Source organism: Oncorhynchus mykiss, chromosome 20, assembly GCF_057628025.1.
Source record: "Oncorhynchus mykiss isolate SJ-2025 chromosome 20, ASM5762802v1, whole genome shotgun sequence".
Lineage (NCBI taxonomy): Eukaryota > Metazoa > Chordata > Actinopteri > Salmoniformes > Salmonidae > Oncorhynchus > Oncorhynchus mykiss.
Genome location: NC_143041.1, coordinates 20,688,298 through 20,711,422, shown reverse-complemented (window position 1 = coordinate 20,711,422; position 23,125 = coordinate 20,688,298). Strand labels below are relative to the sequence as shown.

Here is a 23,125-nt window from a genome sequence, read left to right as displayed (position 1 = left end):
ACTCTGCTATCATCGGGTCTTTTGGATTTCCCATAAAATGACCAACCTATCTGTATACATCAGATATTTGAAGTCCTCTGGAAGGATGAGGCTCATCAGTGTCACTCTGTTTGGAATTTTGGCTTTTCGGATAAACTGGGTTTCTGGTTGGAGGAATGAGATATGCGTGAAGACTTATGGAGGAAGGTTGCCTCCAGATATTGTTATGGTGGTAACGTTACAGTAAGCAGCTTGGATGTCGACAATATGACACTTCATCTCGCCATGTTACCCACTTCCATCCAGACTCTGTGAGTCGATATGAGAGAAGACTCGGTTTTGCATCCCAATGATTTCTCCAAATTCCACAAACTTGTTGAGTGCAGCATCTCAGGTTAACCGGCAGAGATTCTTCCAGGTGCTTTCAGAGAGATTTTAGAACATCAGAAGATGTACTTTTTTAGGCATAGATAGGCTAGGTCTACTGACTTAAATCTGGGTTTATGATTGTTCTCTCCCATGGTTTGGTTAGCTAGATGTAGGTAGCCTATAGCCTTCAGTAGCCTAGGATTTAGCAGCTTGCTTAGTTAAAATTGACAGACACATTTATATAACATGAATAGCGAGGCTATTTCGAGGTAAGAAGTGCTTCTGTTTGCCCAATACCCTGCTGGAATCAGCTACTGAGGATGGGTCGTAATTTCAATCACATGCTAATAATAGAGATATGAACTATAGGTCTATGCGTGTCAACATAAACCAGTGTTTTTTGTTAACCTGTAGCCCAATCTGACTGACTGTTACCTTCAATCTAATTTAATCAATCTGCAATTGTGATAGAACTGTGACCATTATCACAATTGAAAACTTCCAATTTCATTAACTATACATGTCCATGAATAATTGCATAATAACACAAGGCCACAAATCAAACTGAAGTTATATGCTATTTATTAAATCAGTTTGCTAGCTCCAAGAAGTCTACACAAGTGGCACAAATTGATTTGCAATGACTACAGTGATATCATAATTTCAGCATATTACATTTTATTGTATCAAACGGTAGGCTACAGTAGCTACTTAATGGCCAGCATATGTATCATTCTCCACATTTACTGTTAGTTTTATTAGGGACTTTTCCCTATAACAGAAGCACACGAGGGGGTTCATGCGAAAAACCTTTTGCTTGATATGGTTGTCCATAAGCAAAGTTGACATTAGAATGCAGTTTAAACCACCTCCGATTTTATCTAATGGGCTCTAGAGCGGCTAAATCAAATCAAATCAAATCAAATCAAATTATATAGCCCTTCGTACATCAGCTGATATCTCAAAGTGCTGTACAGAAACCCAGCCTAAAACCCCAAACAGCAAGCAATGCAGGTGTAGAAGCACGGTGGCTAGGAAAAACTCCCTAGAAAGGCCAAAACCTAGTAGGAAACCTAGAGAGGAACCAGGCTATGTGGGGTGGCCAGTCCTCTTCTGGCTGTGCCGGGTGGAGATTATAACAGAACATGGCCAAGATGTTCAAATGTTCATAAATGACCAGCATGGTCCAATAATAATAAGGCAGAACAGTTGAAACTGGAGCAGCAGCACGGCCAGGTGGACTGGGGACAGCAAGGAGTCATCATGTCGTCATCATGTCAGGTAGTCCTGAGGCATGGTCCTAGGGCTCAGGTCCTAGGTCCGGCAGTATTACTTATGCCTAGGATTGAGCTTGGGCCGATTCCGGTTTGAGTTATCTGGCCCAAATGTATGACTTGGGGCTCGGGGCAATTCCGGTGATAATTATACGACCCAAATGTATTATTTGGGATTCGGGCCGATTGGGGCTACTCTCTGGCAGGACATTTCATTATTTATTTTTTCCATATTTTCTCATTGTTTCTGTAATTAATACAACTAACATTTAAATTAAATTCTTTAAGAGTCCTGTGTAGTATTTCCATCGCTCTGTAGTGACCCCTGTGGCGGGCCAGGCACATGCATGCTGACACAGTCACCAGGTGTACGGTGTTTCCTCTGACAAGATTTTTATTTATGGGTGGATGGGTATAATTTCTATGAATAAAATGTATAATAGTAATATTTAAAATTAACTTTGTATACATTCTGGTAAAATGCCGGCAAAGTCGGCTGAATTCCGGTAGACGTAAATGGCCCGATGTACTTGGGTCGATTCTGGGCAGTCATTCATTTTGATTCCGGGCCGAGTCAGATACCCGATTCCGGGCCAATTTAATCAGTTCCGGCACCCCGGAAGAGGGACGCTTCTGGGCCGATTCCTCATTGCTAGATGGGTGGTGACTTAGTGATGATGTGTGAAATTGTCAATAAGCTCTCAACCTCTTATGTTGTGCTAACTACAGATCATATCAACTTCCTCATGTTTGCCATTAAAAATTGCATGACACTTCAAATAATGCACATTGAGAACAATCCTTGGAACGGTTTGACGCATATGTTACATGCCTCGGACTGAGACATGGTCAGTTGATAATAAACAGGGTTAAATGATGAAAAGGAGAAACGTTAGTAGTGTTCACTAGTAGGCATTCTCCAAGATTTATGAAACTATTATTCTCTTTTGTAAATTTTTTGTTGTCAAAATCAATTATACATTACAACTCTATTGTAGTATTAAATCTTCATATTCCATTTTCCAGTATAAAAAACAAAGATCTCATGTTAAAAAAAACAAATCACAATACATTGACATTATATATAACTCACTGTACTGTACTATCAGTGTCAATTTAGAAAAAGCTATAAATTACTGGAGGCCTGTGCTAAACAATGCTACAACCATTGCATTATAAACCATTAACATTAAAGCTAACATTTAAACCAACTAGCCTAGAGCTAGATAGTGCTTAGCCACGGTAAATTTGGTTAACATAAAGCTTTGCAAACTTTTAAGCGCTATTTTTGTACAAACATTAACACTTTAACACATTTTATCCTGACATCACATATGTCCATATATTACCTAAACTAAACGGAGCCTTCGTTCATAGAAATTAATACAAATAGGATCAAAAACATTGGTGAAAAAAAAGTACAAAAAGTTTGGACAAAATCTTAATCCCTTCTCTTACATGTAAACCATTAGCAACCTAGCCAACCCCCATTGCTTATAATGTGGAGAATACCAACAAGTTTTCACTCGAATTAAAACTCCTTTCACTTGCCTTCAAACATCACCAAACTCATGGACTATGTAGTTAACCTTGTTATCTCAATATTTTGAGAGTCACATTGCACTTTTACACATTACATACCTAAATTAACAGGGGGAAATCATGAGACGGAGAAACGTTAGTAGTGTTCAGTAGTAGACATTCTCCAAGATTGAAGAAAAAACCTCCAAGACCTCATGATCCCATTAAAGCTCCCCATTGACGTCACAGCTCCCCATAGCGGCAGTAATCGCATACATTATTTTCAATGCAAATACCTGAATGATACAAGGGATGGCTCCATAAAATATCAAACAAAATAAAACATACAAAATATGACCATACATGCCTCCCGAGTGGTGCAGCGGTCTAAGATCCCATGCTCTGTCACAGTCTGCTGTGACTGGGCTTGCGCACAATTGTTCCATGGGCTGGCGCACAATTGTTCCAGCAGGTTAGGGGAGGATTTGGTCCGGGCATTGCCTTGGTTCATTGTGTTGTAGCAGCTCATTTTTTGCGGGCCGTGTCAGTTGGAAGGTGTTTCCTCCGACACATTGGTGCATTGAGCTGTGTGTCAAGAAGCAGTGCGGCTTGGCAAGGCATGTTTTGGAGAACGCATGGCTCTCGACCTTTGCCTCTGAATATTGTAACTACCAATTGGATATCATGTTTTTTACATGACCATGCATATTTGTGTGTTACAAATCTGTGCTTTAACCATCCACATATTTTTTGCAAATGTAGCGTATTTAGCATCATATCTCAGGGATGTCCTGCATCAGCATAACAATCAGCTCTCATTACTGGAGGCGATAGTGCACTGAACCCAGGCTTGGGCCTGCATCTCTACGGCAAGACAGTGTCTTTTTAGGACTGTGACAGACCTTTCTGTGAGGCTGTCATTGAGCTAACTGCGAGGACAGTGTGGATCCTGTGCGGGTCCATCTTTGCTGGGAGCTACTTCAAGTTCCTTCAATGCTTCAAGCTAGAATCGAAGTGCTCAGCTTACTTTGTTGATCTAGCCAGTCTGAGTACACTTCTGCACTTGAGGGATTTGCAACATATAGGAGCAGACCTCAATCGGCAAACTGGTCTTGCCATCATCTCTCACAACTCGTCTTGATTGGAGACACTGGTAATCTATGGATGCAGAATCCACTACCTGGAAAACAACCTTAGCGAAGACTTACAGTCATTGAGAGACTTAAATATGGATATTTAAAGTGAGCTTACGATAACAGAACAATTCACTGAGCCCCTAAAGAGCCTAAGGTATCTGTTTATACAATATCTACTTTTACAATGCAGTTGCGACAATGCTTGGTTTCATAAATAGGTGAAATGGAATCGACAAGTTCAGGTCATGTTTTGGTAATATACCTTTAGCGGGAATAAGTTGCAAAGATAAGCATGGCACTCAGATAGTGTTCATTTACAACTCCCTGGGCCTCTTATTCTTTACACTGGTGGTGCTACTACATCACCTGGCTGGCCAATATCTGATTGCTCTGTTCTACATCACATAGCTGGCTGGAGGATGTTGTGCTTCCGAACAACATCTTTCTGTCCTATAGCGGGAAAGATGAGCGCTGGGTGATGGAGGAGCTTCTGCCCAAACTGTAACAATGAGGTACACCTTTCCTGTGCATGCACAGCAGAGACTTCCAGCTGGGGAAGGACATTGTGAACAACACCACAGAGAGTCGCCACAGCAGTCACCGGTCTGTCTGCTTGGTCAGCCGCTACCACCACAGCAACTGGTGCTCATTGGAGAATAAGCTAGCCACTGAATGGCTTTTTAAAATGTAATTATTTAATTTTACCCAGTAAGTTGACCGAGAACACATTCTCATTTACAGCAATAAGCTGGGGAATAGTTACAGGGAAGAAAGAGCCAATTGGAAGCTGGCCATGATGGTATGTGGGCCAAATTGAAAATTTAACCAGGACACCAGGATTAACACCCCTACGATAAGTGCCATGGGATCTTCAATGACCACAGAGAGTCAGGACAGCCATTTTGACATCCCATCCAGAAGACAGCACCCTACACAGGGCAATGTTGCCAATCATTACCCTAGGGCAGTGGGATATCTATTTTTTAGATCAGAGGAAAGAGTACCTCCTTCTGGCCATACAACACCACTTCCAGCAGCATCTGGTCTCCCATCCAGGGACCAACCCTGCTTAGCTTCAGAGAGAAGCCAGAAGTGGGAAGCAGTGGGAAGCACGGTGGTACATTGATACGTTGCTTTGCTCCTCTACCTGTGGGTTGAGCAAAGGGACATCCTCATCCTGTTCTTCTTGGACTACATGGTATTTCCTGTACAAAAAGCAGGCAAAGGGACAAACATGAGTGTCAAACTTATAGAACATTTTAGAAAATGTTTTCAATCTTTACTCAAATCGTCCTGTATGCCATCCTATGTTAATGTCTCCTTAAAATTTATTTTATGAAATACTTAGAGATGAGTTTCGAATGATGATACATTTTTGTTGGTGACACTTTTAACTTGCCCTTCTGGCAGCCTACAGATGCATCATAATCTATCATGACAAGTATATTAGAGTGCATAAGATTGATAATGGCGCCAGAGGGGAAGGCTGCCATTTTACGGGCTCATAACCAACTGTGCTATATATATTTTTTTTTCTTGCGTTGTTTGTAACACATTTTGTACATAATGTTGCTGCTACCATCTCTTATGGCCCAAAAGATCTGACGGGCACCAGAACAGTGATTACTCACCTAGAACTGGACAGAGATTTTTTTCTTTAATGAGTCCGACGCGAAGGATATTCTGCTTTGTCAAGACAAGGCCCAAATCCCTGTCATCAGCGTGAAGAAAAGATGGAGGGAAAGCGGAAGGAGGGTGGGGTGCCTTGTAACAATTCGCCGATGAGTAGGTAAACCATCCCTACCCTCCGCATTATTGGCCAACGTGCAATCATTGGAAAACAAACTGGACGATCTACGATTAAGACTATCCTACAAACTAGACATTAAAAACTGTAATATCTTATGTTTCACAGAGACATGGCTGAACGACGACACTGATAATATAGAGCTGGCTGGCTTCTCCATGCATCGGCAGGACAGAGCAGCTTCGTCTGGTAAGACGGGGGGGTCTATTTGTCAGTAACTGCTGGTGTGCGATGTCCAATATCAAAGAAGTCTCGTGGTGTTAATCGCCTGAGGTAGAATACCTCATGATAAGCTGTAGACCACACATTCTACCAAGAGAGTTCTTGTCTATATTATTCATAGCTGTCTATTTACCACCACAAACCGATGCTGGCACTAAGACCGCACTCAATGAGCAGTATGAGGCCATGAGCAAACAAGAAAATTGACGACGTCGTCCCCACATTGCCAAGTGGAGTGGTTTTCAAGTTATAATTTCATGAACTTTCATGTGCTCATAATTTTAACAATTGTATTCGTATTTACAGATGGCATACAAGTTTCTTATTAAGGCCTACGAAAGTTCACATGTTCGAGAAGGCATTTCTGCCAAAAAACGCATTTTGATAAAAAATATGTTTTTTTACGTTCAAATGCCTAGTTTCCTGAATCAGGTCACAAATAATCATTACTATAATTAATTATTATACTGTACAATAGTAGATACAGTGCCTTGCAAAAGTATTCATCCCCCTTGGCGTTTTTCCTATTTTGTTGCAGTACAAACTTTATTTTAAATAGATTTTGTATTTGTATTTCATGTAATGGACATACACAAAATAGTCAAAATAGATGAAGTGAAATGAAAAATAATACTTTTTCAGAAAATTAAAAAAAAAAAAAAAATGGAAAAGTGGTGTGTGCAGTGCATATTTATTCACCAGCTTTGCTACAAAGACCCTAAATAAGATCAGGCGCAACCAATTACCTTCAGTAGTCACATAATTAGTTAAATAATGTCCACCTGTGTGCAACCTAAGTGTCACATGATCTGTCACATGATCTCAGTATATACACCTGTTCTGATAGGCCCCAGAGTCTGCAACACCACTAAACAAGGGGCACCACCAAGAAAGCGGCACCATGAAGACCAAGGAGCTCTCCAAACCTGTCTGGGACAAAGTTGTGGAGAAGTACAGATCAGGGTTGGGTTATAAAAACAATATCCAAAACTTTGAACATCCCACGGAGCACCATTAAATCCATTATTCAAAAAATGAAAGAACATGGCACCACAACAAACCTGCCAAGAGAGGGCCACCCTCCAAAACTCAAAACCAGGCAAGGAGGGCATTAATCAGAGAGGCAACACAGAGACCAAAGATAAGCCTGAAGGAGCTGCAAAGCTCCACAGTGGAGATTGGAGTATCTGTCCATAGGACCACTTTAAGCCGTACACTCCACAGAGCTGGGCTTTACCGAAAAGTGTCCAGAAAAAAGCCATTGCTTAAAGAAAAAATAAGCAAACTCATTTGGTGTTTGCCAAAAGGCATTTGGGAGACTCCCTAACATATGGAAGAAGGTACTCTGGTCAGATGAGACTAAAATTGAGATTTTTGGCCATCAAGGAAAACGCTGTATCTGGCGCACACCCAACACCTCTCATCACCCTGAGAACACCATCCCCACAGTGAAGCATCGTGGTGGCAGCATCATTTATTGTTTTATTTACTCTTTGCTCTTTTGCACACCAGTATTTCTACCACTACAGTGTAAATTTGCTAAATTGTAATTACTTCGCTACTATGGCCCATTTATTGCCTTACCTCCTTATGCCATTTGCACACACTGTATATAGACTTTTACTATTGTGCTTTTGACTATACATGTGTTTATTCCATGTGTAACACTGTGTTGTTGTTTGTGTCGCACTGTTTTGCCTTATCTTGGCCAGGTCGCAGTTGTAAATGAGAACTTGTTCTCAGCTGTCCTGCCTGGTTAATTAAAGGTGAAATGAAAAAAAAAAATGCTTTGGAGAGGTTTTTCCATCGGCAGGGACTGGGAAACTGGTCAGTTGAAGGAATGATGGATCGCACTAAATACAGGGAAATTCTTGAGGGAAAGTGAGTGAGCTCGCCAGGCTCCCCTGCCTCAGCTGGCTCATCGGGATTTCATGACTCTGCTGAATCGCCAGGCTCCCCTGCTTCCATCGGCTCATCAGTTTTTCATGCCTCAGCCGGATCGCCAAGCTCCTCTGCCTCAACCGACCAGTCAAGTTCCCGAAAAAAAAACTGTTTTCAGCTGTGCTAACATAATTGCAAAAGGGTTTTCTAACGATCAATTAGCCTTTATGCTAATACAACGTGCCATTGGAACACACTGATAATGGGCCTCTGTACGCCTATGTAGATTTTCCATGAAAAATCAGCTACAATAGTCATTTACAACATTAACAATATCTCCACCGTATTTCTGATCAATTTTATGTTATTTTAATGGACAACAAATGTGCTTTTCTTTTAAAAAAAAGGACATTTCTGAGTGACCCCACATTTTTGAATGGTAATGTATTTGTCAAATTACAATCTGTTCACCTTTAAATATAAACAGATTCACTTGAAAACCAAACCTGCACTTCATGCCTCTCTCAGTTATCTATCAGCAGTCACATGTTCACTTAGCAGAATAAAATAAAGACTAGAAGATTTAGAAGAAGTGAGAGTTGAGATTAATCTAAAATACATCTTACTGTGGCATCCCTTTGTGTTGGTGCAGTCAAAGTCTAACCAGTTTTCCTGTGTGTCTGTGTGTGCATGTCTGTTGGGGGGTGCAAGTGTGTGGTGAAGTTTCTAGTGAAGTGTCCTTCCTGTCAACATTGGTATGGAGACATTTAAAGTCTGTGGCGAATATCCCAGCTGTCACACTGAGCTGCAACTCCCGTAGCAGTGTATGTAACTTAATCTTGGAAAAAATTTGCTATACCGTCAAACAGTCCAGAAACCAGCTCAACTATCATTGGATTTGTTGGATTTACCACACAATTTGCAGTCTAGCTGGATACAGTGGATATTTGTAGTCCTCTGGAAGGATGAGGCTCATCATTGTCACTCAGTTTGGAGTTGTGGCTCTTTGGATCATCTGTGTCTCCAGTTGGACTAGTGAGAAATGCGTGATGAGTGACGGTTTTACAAATCTGTGGAGAGGCGATGATTGTCACAATGGTAACCTTACAGTGAGCTGCATGGACGTCGACAATGTGCCACTTCACCTAGCCATTTTCCCCATTTCCATCCAGACCCTGTGTGTCAAGATGAGGAACAAATCCATTCTGCATCCCAACGATTTCTCCAGATTCGACAAACTGGTTGAGCTTGGCATCTCAGGTCAACCGGCAGAGATTCTTCCAGGTGCTTTCAGGGGGCTATTTGGACTTCAGATACTGAGTCTTACTTGCTCTTCAAACTTATCCATTTATTCAAATACATTCAAGGATTTACATAATCTTAAACAATTAATAATAATTTCATGTTCGTTTTCTGTAATAGCACTAGATGCATTTGCTGGTATGAAACAATTGACCACTCTTACGATAATACAGCATGAACATAATTTGTTGTCAGACATAAAGAGCTTGGCAGGGGTTTTATGTAGAATAGATAATAACACATCTTCACTGACATCACTGGTCCTGTGGGCTGAAATTGCCACTCTGAGTAACCCAAAGTGTATCGTGTCTAACGGAACTACTTATGAGACCCCAAGTTTCTATGGTCTTCAAGATATTTTATTGAATTTCCCTGATCTAAAGACCATAGGTAAAGGTGTGTTTGAAGGTTTTAAAAACATTTCATTTCTTAACATGCCTCTAAATAATGTACTGCAGATGCAACTACTGCAGTCTGGTGTCAGCAAAGTGGAATCATTTCAATTCTTGCAGGAGGATAGTGACTTAGAGTCGATGTGTGAAATTGTCTATCAACTCTCAACTTCGTATGTTTCAATAACTACAGATCATGTCAACTTGTCAATTTCTTCCATTCAAAATTGCATGACACTTCGAGAAATGCACCTTTTTAGAAGCCCTATTTCACAAAGATGTATTGATCTGAGCTTTATCCATGGCTTGAGGAATCTCCAGGTTTTGACTGTTCATCAATTTTCCTTGAACAATACAAGATTTACATCCCTTTGCAAAACTCAACCTAGTTCAATCTTGTGGTTAAAAAAAATGTCATTGTATTTTAGTAGTATTTTTAGCATACAACGTAGACAGTTCTTTTGCATGAAGAACCTGGAAGAACTTAACTTGAAATATAATCGAATCTCCACCATCGACAACTTTGCCTTTCTGGGATTGCAGAAGTTAAAGGTTTTAAATCTAGGTCATAACCAGTTATCTGAAATCAAATCATTTAATTTCTTTGATCTGCACTGCTTAGAGTACCTCAATCTGGAGGCAAATCCATTGGTGCACATTGAGGCGTTATCTTTTGCTCACCTTAGTTCAATACAGAATGTGTCTCTGGGAGACTTGAACTTCCCTCCAGAATCCAAGATTGAGCTGAATCTGACATGTGTATTTGGCAGCATACCTCGGGGACTGACATACCTCTACATCAGCTCTGGTAGAAGGCCCATGACTCTTATTATTGGCAGCGATGGTGCCCCAAACCCAGGCTTGGGCCTGCATGTCCACAGCGAGACAGTGTCTTTTCAGGACTGTGAGAGGCCATTCTTTAGGGCTGTCGTTGAGCTAACTGCAAGGACAGAGTGGATCCTTTGTGGGTCCATCTTTGCTGGGAGCTACTTCAAGTTCCTTCAACGCTTCAAGCTGGAATCAAAGCTCTCAACTTTATTTGTGGATCTAACTAGCCTGAATACACTTGTGCACTTGAGGGATTTGCAACTTACAGGAGTAGACCTCAATCGGCAGACTGGTCTCGCGATCATGTTTCACAATTTGACCAGACTGGAGACTCTGATGCTCCTTGGCTGCAGGATCGACTACCTGGAAAAGGACCTGAGCAAAGACTTACAGTCATTGAGAGAAATACGTTTGGTTATTAACAATGAGCTTACAATCATGGAAGAATTCCCTGAGCCCCTGAAAAGCCTAAAGTATCTGCTTATACAAGATCTACTTTTACAATGCAGTTGCAACAATGCTTGGTTTGATAACTGGGTGAAACGGAATCGACAAGTTCAGGTCATGTTTTGGGATTCTACATTGGGAATGAAGGAAATAAATTGCATAGGTGAGCATGGCACTCAGAACTTCCTCAAATACACCCAAATCCATTGTTCAATGGACGTAGGATTCATTTTGTTTGCTTCTAACACCCTGGGTCTCCTGCTCTTCATGCTGGTGGTGCTGCTACATCACCTGGCTGGCCAGTATCTGCTGGCTCTATTTTACATCACTCGTGGCTGGTTGGAAGAGGCCGTGTTTCGGAACAACAAGAGACGCTACAGGTACGACGCTTTTGTCTCTTACAGTGGGAAAGATGAGCGCTGGGTGGTGGAGGAGCTTCTGCCCAACATGGAACAACGAGGTCCCCCTTTCCTGCGCCTGTGTCTGCACAGTAGAGACTTCCAGCTTGGTAAGGACATTGTGGACAACATCACAGATTCTCTCTACAGCAGCCGCCGGACTGTGTGCTTGGTCAGCCGCGACTACCTCCGCAGCAACTGGTGCTCTTTGGAGATGAAGCTAGCCACTGACCGGCTGCGGGTGGAGCAAAGGGACATCCTCATCCTGGTCTTCTTGGAAGACATCTCTCCTCACCAGCTGTCCGCCCACCACAGGCTGGCCAGACTGGTGAAGACCAGGACCTACCTGGACTGGCCAAAAGAGCCAGAACAATACCAAGACTTTTGGGACCGACTTTGGGCTACGCTGGCGCCAAAACATGGCCAGTGACTTGAATACATTTAAAAACTAAAGTCCAAGTTTTCTGAATAGATTGTAACTTACATTATCTATCTATCTCCTGTACAAAAATACAAAAAGAGCTAAACATGAGTGTCAAACCTTTTTCAAATCTTTGCTTGAATCATTATTCTGTATGTCGTTATCCTATGTTAATGTCTGCTTCAAATTACTCTAACTAAATATTTTGAGATTAGTTTCCAGTGGTTATTGTTTTATTGGTAACACTTTGAACCTGCCATTTTGACATATTAATGGCAGAGTAGAGATGCATCATAAGCCATCATGACACATTTCTTAGGTGCATCTGAATTGTCCAAAGGAGCTTCCTCTACTCAGCTTCTCTCTTTAATCTGCTATGATCTGAAAACTATTTTGGGTAAGCGTGGGGATTCGAAGAGGAAGCGACTTTAGACAATTGAGATACTTCTAAACTAGATAAGACTTCCTGTGTGTTCTTGTGCTACAGTGCCCCCTGAAGTTATGTCACTGCCATACACTTCCTTTAGACTGACAGAGATACTTCCACTGTGTTACTGCGAGTTGAGGGGTCTGTCTGGAGGGCTGGGACACATACAGGGAAATGATGTTTGTGGGTCATGTCCAACCTGCCCTATCAACCCAATTTGCAACAGCAGCCCCTTGAGCCATGTCAATGGAGATACTGTAAGAGGGAGAGGAAGAGGGAAGTAGTGAGAGAGGGTCACCCTGTTATGAGTAGGTCACCTCGACACCGTGCTGGCCGGGTTCAGAACTTGTATCTATAGATGTAATTGCTATTGGGATTTTAACCACACACACAGCACACTTCAATATCTGTACCCTTTACTTTGACAGACCTTTCACGTACATGCCCTTTCCTTTAACATTTTGAGTCTCACCTAGAAGACACTATTACCTACATAAACTTACAGTAAAATTGCCCAGAAAAAGTGTCAACTACATTTAGTTTTCAGGGGAAAAACACGGATGCATGCATAAACACGGACGCATGCAAGCGCACACAGACACACACACACGAAGGCCTGGCGGGTTGAAGAAGCTGAGAGCCCTTTAGCTAAGAACTATATTCACTGAGCTTGTCTGATGCTGTAAGCACACAATTTGATTAAATAATTAAGACACACAAATGGCTAGTGGGAGTCCGACCAGCAATTGATTTGATTGTGCTGGGCCAGGCTCAGATTTGCTGCACTGTGTTAAAAAAAAAAGACAGCAAGTGACTGTCACCTGTTGTCTCTCTCCAAAGACCTGTTCTCACGGGACTAGTATTACTTGACAATGTTGGTTAAAAATTATTACTCCAGAATGTCCGTTATTCCAGAGGACGCCCTCCAGCAAAACTAGAATAGTCCCAGTAAGCAAAATTACGTATATTTCAGACATTGAAGTTAGGATCAATTTAGCTTCTGAATGAAATGTGAAAAGGTATTTTCCGTATGCTTAAAATATATTTTCCACAATGCCGAAAAGGCATCTTTTCCCGACTTGATAAATATGTATTTTCCAGACCAGACCAAAAACCAACGTTTATGGATATGGAAATCAAGGACAGCCCGGGACTGCCCCCCAAAAAAGACATCCAAAAAGCATCGGTCGGTCTTTGCTTACTGAGTTGTAGCCTACAGTGTTGCCTGTAATTGCATTTTATGAATGGACCTCTATGTGGTAAGACTACCATTTCTAAAACACCAAAAAACGACATCCAGACCAGACCAAAAAAAGACGTCCAAAAGAAGTCTGCTCGTGCTTACTAGGGTGTAGGCTACTGCTTACTAGGGTGTAGGCTACTACTTTCAACCTTCGTCTCTCCCGAGCCCGTAAGCGATGAGACAAGATAGTAGCTACTAAAACAATTGGATACCACAAAATTAGGGAGAAAAAGGGGTAAAAAATAATAATAATCAGGCCATTGCATTGGCTTTATTAGTCCTTTTTTAAAATTGTATTTATTTATTTAACCTTTATTTAACCAGGAAGGGATCATTGAGATTAAAATCTATTTTTCAAAAAATTACAAATTACAAAAAAAAACAAAAAATAATCTAGTGAAAACCATTGAATTCACAAGAGTATAAAACAGCAAATTAAAAACATTGACAGGTCAGGGAATAAGCCTCAAAATCCTTCATCAGTGATTTAAAAACACCAAGTTCTTCCAGTTTAAAAGTATTTTGTATGGTGTTCCAAGACGATGGCGCAGAGTACATAAAAGCCCTTTTACCAAATTCAGTTCGGACTGAATTTGGAACAGTTAGCAGGATAAAGTCCAGCGAATGAAGAGAGTACCCACCACATTTCTGAACAATACAAATGCACAAATAAAAAGTTAGTAAACCCAAAATGGCTTTGTAAATAAAAGTATACCAGTGACTGCAGCCTACGAGTGATTAGAGAAGGCCAGCCAACCCTGGTATACAAAGTGCAGTGGTGCGTAAAGGTTTTGTAGTTTAAATAGCCTAACCTAAATGGTGCTCAATCAAATTATAATGGACATTCCTGTGACTAATCAATTTGGTTGTTTAAGCACCGAACACCAGCTACCCAACTTTATCAGGAGTTATTGAGACCCTAGCTGCAATGTGTTTACACAGCGGGAAATGCAAAGGTATTTTTTTTATTTTCTCGCAATGATCAGTTTGTCAAAACAAAGTGACATATACAATCATGAAACCACTGATTATGACAATGGGTGAAACTCCTAATGTCACGCCCTGGCCATAGAGGTTTTTATTCTTTATTTTGGTTAGGCCAGGGTGTGACTCGGGTGGTCATTCTATGTTCATTTTCTATGTTTTTGATTTCTGTGTTTGGCCGGGTGTGGTTCTCAATCAGAGGCAGCTGTCTATCGTTGTCTCTGATTGAGAACCATACTTAGGTAGCCTTTTCCCACCTGTGTGGTGTGGGTAGTTATTTTCTGTTGAGTGTGTGGTGCATCTGACGGAGCTGTTTTGGTTGTGCTTTTGTTGTTTTGTATTTAGTGTTCAGTTCTATTTAATCAATGATGAACACTTACCACACTGCGCTTTGGTCCTCACCTTCTTCCACCAACAGCCGTTACACCTAGACAACAGTTGTGATTGTCCATTATAACTTGACCTGTCCTGTTTTTAGGATACTTTACTTTGTTAACATTTTCTATTTGACTGAGCACCATTTAGGTTAGGCTATTTGATCGGAAGCTAAATATTTTGTGCCCCTGCCTTTGACAAAGTGGGCACTGCTTATCAAAGGGCGGCATCAGCGCTCGCCTAAAAAGCCTAAAAAGCCTAAAAATTGTTTTTGGACAGAATTCTGTGAGGTTTTTATGTGTTATGAGGTGTGTCTTGGCCAGTTTATCTCAGAAAATTCCAATCTCGTCAATCATAACCACGTCAATCAATTGGTTATAACAAACCTTGAACACCAACACTTGACAGTAAAATGGATGCAGAGGACGTGACAAACTCGAAACGGGAATATTCACACGTTTCTCAGGAGGTAAAGGGAAAGTCAGATGTGTGGGAAAAATATGACTAGTTGTGGAAAATACTGGAGATCAAGAAAAATAAAGTAAGTAGCAAGCGCTGTGTGTGTGTCAAACAGGTGCTGTATAGATTACAATTCATTTTTTTCTGACTGTTTGGAACAATGTAAACAACACTAAAATATAAGCTTATCAGAGAGTCTGCTGTAACGTTTTTTTTTGTTAAGCCTTTATTACAGCAAAGACTGAACAGTCGCATTCATTCCTGAATGCAATTTCCGAAATGGAATGGTTTATTTAGCATTTAAGCTAATTATTCAAGGCAGGCTGGGGCTGGGATAAAAAAAATATATAAATTAAATTAAAATATAGGACAAAACAACACTACATAAAGAGAGACCTTAGACGAAAATATTGCATGGTAGCAACACAACATGGCAAATTACTCGTATGCTGTGTGATGACATGAACGATTGATTGATAGAGTAGACTATAGAGGTATTGAAATGTAGGCCTAACTAAGTTACGGTATTAAGACTAAACTAATCAAATAAAATGTTATTGGTCACAAACACATGATTGTTAATGCGAATGTAGCGAAATGTTTGTGCTTCTAGTTCTGACAGTAATATCTAACAACTACCTAATACATACGAATCTAAAGGGGTGAATGGGAATATGTACAGTACATATACAGTGCCTTGCGAAAGTATTCGGCCCCCTTGAACTTTGCGACCTTTTGCCACATTTCAGGCTTCAAACATAAAGATATAAAACTGTATTTTTTTGTGAAGAATCAACAACAAGTGGGACTCAATCATGAAGTGGAACGACATTTATTGGATATTTCAAACTTTTTTAACAAATCAAAAACTGAAAAATTGGGCGTGCAAAATTATTCAGCCCCCTTAAGTCAATACTTTGTAGCGCCACCTTTTGCTGCGATTACAGCTGTAAGTCGCTTGGGGTATGTCTCTATCAGTTTTGCACATCGAGAGACTGACATTTTTTCCCATTCCTCCTTGCAAAACAGCCTGAGCTCAGGTGACCCTGTCTGATGAATCTAAACATTAAAAGGCATGGAAAGGGAGCATCCTGACCCATCAGAGAGGTTAAGGTCGTGGGGAACAGGAAGTTGGTATTTACATTTATTGTGAAGCTGAATACCGTTTTCTGCAACTGTGGTCAGATGTCTGGGTGTCAGGATAGTTGTCTTTTTTAAGTGTTCGTAATCAGCAGGTTGTCTAAGATTAAACTATTTTCTGACTCTTAAAGCCCACAATGTATTTTGTGCATGTGCCCTTTTTGGTCCTCTTGACCGATTATCAGATGTATTAGATGATATAGACTAACTTGTATGCCCTGTGTTCTCTGGAAGCACACAGGTCAGAAGTGTAATGACTGTGTAATAACTTATTACTTACCTCTGTAATGGAAGGCTTTCAGTTCTGAGACAATATCATTTTGAGTTGTATTAAAGCTATAACATGAATAATTTGATGTCAACAGAGGCATATTGTCTCTCTTTAGTGACCTTTGAATTGATAGTGCATGTTGGGTGTAGTCTCTCAACTGAACAGTTGAGGGCAGGCTTGTACCTTACAGTAGTTTCTCATGGGAAACCAATTCCACTTCAAATGGGGTGGAATGTCCCTTACAAAAATGTACCATGCTAGCTCGTAAATTTTTTTTATCATGTTTTTTCAGTCACTACCATGGCAGGAAAAAAACATGGTACTGGTGCAAATACCATGATATTTTTCTGCCATGGTAGTGACCAAAACATTTTTTTTTTCATTGTACTACTATGGCAGGAAAATACCATTGTATTTGCACCAGTACGTACCATGGTATTTTCCTGCCATGTTAGTGACTGAAAAAACGTAGCATTTTTTCCATTGTACTAGCTACCATGGTAGACAAATGAACCTTGGCAGTACAGTGAAAAAAATACCATGGTTTTGTACTACCAGCACTAGTGAAACATGAAAGCATGGTAGTTGTTTACAATGTATTATGATGGTCTGTGTCCCACCATTTTTCAGGTGAAGTGATGAAAAACTTAATAATTTATGAGACTCACATTATGCAACATTGACTACTCGCTCTGCAATGGCAAAGTGTAGGCCTAATACATTCTTAAACCCCATTTAGGTCATAGTGAAAAACCACAACACATGGGGTAGTAGTGTAGTGTACCCTCTTAAACCTTGGGACCTGAATAAGGTGAATAGAGTCTGAAGAATGAAGAGTCTGAAACCTTGAACATTTTAAATAGTTTGTTGAAGAGAGAAGCACCAGAAACTCAGTTTTCAGTTGGTTCTTTCTCATTCAACTGACGTGGCTACTCGTATACAACAACAACAAAAAACACCCGTTAAAAGGTATTAATTATCATATCTCAAAGATACATTTTCGTAATGTAATTCTCAACATATTCCTAAAAACAGCAAGTTACAATGTTTCCCTTTGTTTACACTGTGTGAAGTTTGTTGGTCCTGTCGATGACTACAAAAGGCTAGCTTGACTGGAGCTAACTTTAGGTGACGTTAGGTTCTATGCTAACAGGCTTTTATACAGTAATTAAACTATCAAAACATCATCAAAAATAACAACAATTATCTCCATTATCAAATCAAATTGTATTAGTCACATGCGCCGAATACAACAGGTGTAGTAGACCTTACAGTAAAATGCTTACTTACGAGCCCCTAACCAACAATGCAGTTTTAAAAAATACGAATAAGAATAAGAAATAAAAGTAACAAGTAATTAAAGAGCAGCAATAAAATAACAATAGTGAGACGATATACAGGGGGGTACCGGTACAGAGTCAATGTGCGGGGGACTGGGTAGTTGAGGTAATATGTACATGTAGGTAGAGTTATTAGTGACTATGCATAGATGACAACAGAGAGTAGCAGCTGTGTAAAAGAGGGGGGTGGGGGCAATGCAAAGAGTCTGGGTGGCCATTTGATTAGATGTTCAGTAGTCTTATGGCTTGGGGGTAGAAGCTGTTTAGAAGCCTCTTGGACCCAGACTTGGTGCTCCGGTACCGCTTGTCGTGACTAGGGTGGCTGGAGTCTTTGACCATTTTTAGGGCCTTCCTCTGACACCTTCCTGGATGTCAGGAAGCTTGGCCCCAGTGATGTACTGGGTCGTACGCAGTACCCTCTGTAACACTTTCCGGTCAGATGTTGAGCTGTTGCCATACCAGGCGATAATGCAACTGGTCAAGGTGCTCTCGATGGTGCAGCTGTGGGACCCATGCCAAATCTTTTCAGTCTCCTGAGGGGGAAAGGTGTTGTCGTGCCCTCTTCACGACTGTCTTGGTGTGTTTGGACCATGATAGTTTGTTGGTGATGTGGACACCAAGGAAATTGAAGCTCTCAACCTACTCCACGACAGCCTCGTCGATGTTAAAGGGGATCTGTTCGGTCATCCTTTTCCTTGCTCACATTGAGAGAGAGTTTGTTGTCCTGGCACCACACTGCAAGGTCTCTGACCTCCTCCCTATAGGCTGTCTTATCGTTGTCGGTGATCAGCCCTACCACTGTCGTGTCGTCAGCAAACTTAATGATGGTGTTGGAGTCGTACTTGGCCATGCAGTCGTCGGTGAACAGAGAGTGCAGGAAGGGACTAAGCACACACCCTTGAGGGGCTCCAGTGTTGAGGATCAGCTTGGCAGATGTGTTGTTGCCTACCCTTACCACCGGGGGTGGCCCGTCAGGAAGTCCAGGATCCAATTGCAGAGGGAGGTGCTTAAGTCCCAGGGTCCTTAGCTTAGCGATGAGCTTTGTGGGCTCTATGGTGTTGAACGCTGAGCTGTAGTCAATGAACAGCATTCTCACATAGGTGTTCCTTTTTTCCAGGTGGGAAAGGGCAATGTTTTGAGTACACGTCCTGGTAATCCGTCTGGCCCTGTGGCTTTGCGAATGTTGAACTGTTTAAAGGTCTTGCTCATATCGACTACGGAGAGCGTGATCCCACAGTCGTCCGAAACAGCTGGTGCTCTCATGCATGCTTCAGTGTATCTTGCCTCAATGCGAGCATAAAAGGCATTTAGCTCGTCTGGTATTCTCGCATTACTGGGCACTTCACGGCTGGGTTTCCCTTTAGTAGTTTATAGTAATAGTTTTCAAGCCCTGCCACATCCGACGGGCGTCAGAGCCGGTGTTGTAGGATTCAATCTTTGTCCTGTATTGATGGTTCGTCTGAGGGCATAGCGGGATTTCTTATTAGCGTCCGGATTAGTGTCCTGCTCCTTGAAAGCGGAATCTCTAGCCTTTAGCTCAGTGCAGATGTTGCCTGTAATCCATGGCTTCTGGTTTTGAAATGTACGTACGGTCACTGTGGGGACGACGTCGTCGATGCACTTATTGATGAAGCCGTTGACTGAGGTGGTATACTCCTAAATGCCATTGGATGAATCCCAAAACATTTTCCAATCTGTGCTAGGAAACCAGTTCTGTAGCGTAGCATCCACGTTCCTGCTTTAGTTTTTGCTTGGAAGCAGGAATCAGGAGGATAGAATTATGGTCAGGTTTGCCAAATGAAGGGCGAGGGAAATCTTTGTATGCGTCTCTGTGTGTGGAGTAAAGGTGGTCTAGAGTTCTTTTCTCCTCTGGTTGCACATGTGACCTGCTGGTAGAAATTAGGTAAAATGGATTTAAGTTTCCCTGCATTACTGGCCACTAGGAGCGCCACTTCAGGATGAGCATTTTATTGTTTGCTAATGGTGTTATACAGCTTGTTGAGTGCGGTCGTAGTGCCAGCATTGGTTTGTGGTTGTAAATAGACGGCTGCGAATAATATAGATGTGAACTCTCTTGGTAGATAGTGTGGTCTACATCTTATCATGAGGTATTCTACCTCAGGCAAACAATACATTGAGACTTATTTAATATTAGACATCGCGCACCAGCAGTTATTTCCAAACAGACACACACCCCCCTGCCCCTCTTACCAGACGTAGCTGCTCTGTCCAGCTCTATATAATCTGTCGTCATTCAGCCAAGTCTCGGTGAAACATAAGATATTACAGTTCTGTCCCATTGACAGGATATTACTAATCGTAAATCGTCCAGTGGGTTTTCAAATGATTGCACGTTGGCCAATAATACAGAGGGTAGTGATGGTTTACTCACTCTCTTACGAATTCTCACAAGGCACCTAGACTTCCACCCTTGTATTTTCGTCTTTTCTTCACACGAATGACGGGGATGAGGGCTTGGTCTCCGGAAAGCAGTATATCCTTCGCATTGGACTCATTAAAGAATAAATCGTCATCCAGTTCAAGGTGAGTAATCGCTGTTCTGATGTCCAGAAGCTCTGTTCGGTCATAAGAGACGGTAGCATCAACATTATGTACAAAATGAGTTGCAAAAACAAAACAAAATAGTACAGTTTCGTAGGAGCCAGTAAAACGTCAGCCATCCCCTCCTCCGCCATTATTCACGTTAATCATTATTCAATGATTCCGATCTATACCATGATATAAATGATGTAATACCATGGTAATATCATCATACTTCAAGGCTAAAACCATGGTGCATTTCCAGGATTCAGACTATACCATGGTGTAAGTGAAAGTACCATAGTAGTACCATGGTATGAATGAAAGTACTATAGTTGGACCATGGTACATTTTGTAAGGGGGGCTTCCACTGTAACTGATGTTTTGAGGAGTTGATAGAGAGAAAAAATTGTGAGTAGGAACGCATCTAGAGAGAAATGAGGATGAAAAAATATATAAATAATTTTCTGTCTGGGCTGTATGTTTCTGTCACTGCCTAAAGTACGTCCCCATCACGTATATGGATGTGTCCTTGGTTTAAACAGGTCTGGCCTTGTGGCTAGTCTTTGTTTTGGGTAATATTTATGAGTGCGTGCATGTGTGTGTGTGTGCATGCATAGGCATACAGCCAGGTTAATTGAGATCTAAGGTGATATTCAATGTTTGTTCAGGTCCCCAGGATGTCGTGAGATGCCTTCAAACCTGCCACTATTGGTAGCGGTGAGCGTTATTACCATCAAGTAGGCTTGTGGCTTGCTAGGGCATTGTGGATGTGGATGGGGGGGTATGTATAAACCGCAAGCGTCTGGTTTGACGGTTGTGTGTTTAATCCCACTGCTACCCACTGGGCACAAACTTGTTGAATCAATGTTGTTTCAGCGTACTTCGTCAACGTATTGTGACGCTGAATCTGTTTGAAACACATACTGTTTTCATATAATTTGTTGCCACACTATTGAAAAAGGTGTCTTGTCAGACAACGTCGCAAACAGGTTGACAACTGCTCCCGATTGACCGGATTGCCTTATTAGCAGTGGCGACCCGTCATTCAGGCCAGGTGGGGCAGAGCCTGTTTTGAGCCACACATTTTTAGCTACATTTTTTTAACTAATTAATACATGTCACATATCAGTTTGCAAACAACGTAACAAAATGAATAAATCATTGAGTTAATAAATCTGTATACAAACATGGTCTCTTAAGTAAGGCAGCTCCAAAATGCAAGTGTTTCAGCCTAGCTTTCTATGGTGGTGGGGCAGCCAGCGGAAAATACGGAGCTTAGGTGATGGTAATGTTCTCTAGTTGAACCATGATTAGCTCAGTGTTCTGTCACTCGTGGGGACACTACGTCATCACCAAGTCTAAGGATAGACCTCGAAGTTTCAAGCCCCCTGGGTGCTGCCATAGTTACATTAGAAGTGCCCACCCAAGAAGGCTCAAGGTCCTTGGCCACAGATTAAATTAAGTCAAATCTACAGTAGCTTTGATTGGACTGATCATGTCAACATCATACTTTCATAATCTTAGCTAGCAGTCATCATCATGAATCAAGTCGACAATCTACTGGCAAATCCTTTTTAATCCTTGTCATATGAAGACAAATAATGAAGAGAAATGATAGATAAAACTTATCGGTGCTCATCGGCCATTGGACATAAACATTACACAACATGTTGGAAATCGCATTCAATAATGAGTGGTTTTTTGAAGGAACTCGGGCCTCTTTCTAGAGCTTCGACCTGAAGATCACTGACGTTATCACGATTTGACCTTGTTTTTTTTCCAGTTCCCAGTTGTGTTGAAAGCACCATAAATCCAGAGAATGCCAGACTTTGATGACAGAATTTGCCCACGAAGAACAGCCGTGCCACCTTCCAGTTTAAGTGAGCACAGCACCACACAAAGAGTCCACAAATATATTGTATGCTACTGGATAAATGATGTAATATGCCAGGGAGATATGTATACTGTAGCTAAGAAAGTAATTAATGCCCTGAATGACAGGTCGCCACTGCACCTACAGTATAAATGCAAATGTGCCTTGTTTGGACTACTGCAATTTAGCTATGGCTTATCATAAACAGTGGCACAAATTCAATGCGGATGTTTTAGCTCTGGCAGAGTCTAGCGATAATGGAACATCTGACATTTCTACTGAAACTAGTGTAGATGTTAACTTGTGTGACACCTGCTCCAGTGTTACACGTGATCATACTGGTTGTTTGATAGTGATGAATTTGAAAATCAACATCGATGATGTTCCTCTCTTCAAATCATCTAGTTGCCAACTTTGGCCTATTTTATGCAGCTTTGATGATTTCCATCCATTTGTTGTTGCCTTATTCACCGGAGAGGCTAAGCCAGAGCT

The 23,125-nt window shown here is 41.3% G+C and overlaps 1 protein-coding gene and 1 pseudogene across 1 annotated transcript; both read left to right on the top strand.

Moving 5' to 3' along the window:
- The first annotated feature begins 2,102 nt into the window (after nt 1–2,102).
- Nucleotides 2,103–4,982, top strand: LOC110498753 (toll-like receptor 13; annotated as a pseudogene).
- A 4,022-nt stretch (nt 4,983–9,004) lies between these two features.
- LOC110498752 (uncharacterized) lies at nt 9,005–12,189 on the top strand. Its single transcript, XM_090213204.1, has one exon. The coding sequence runs from the start codon at nt 9,155–9,157 to the stop codon at nt 11,984–11,986; it is 2,832 nt and encodes a 943-aa protein (XP_090069330.1). The 5' UTR covers nt 9,005–9,154; the 3' UTR covers nt 11,987–12,189.
- Nucleotides 12,190–23,125: the final 10,936 nt, after the last annotated feature.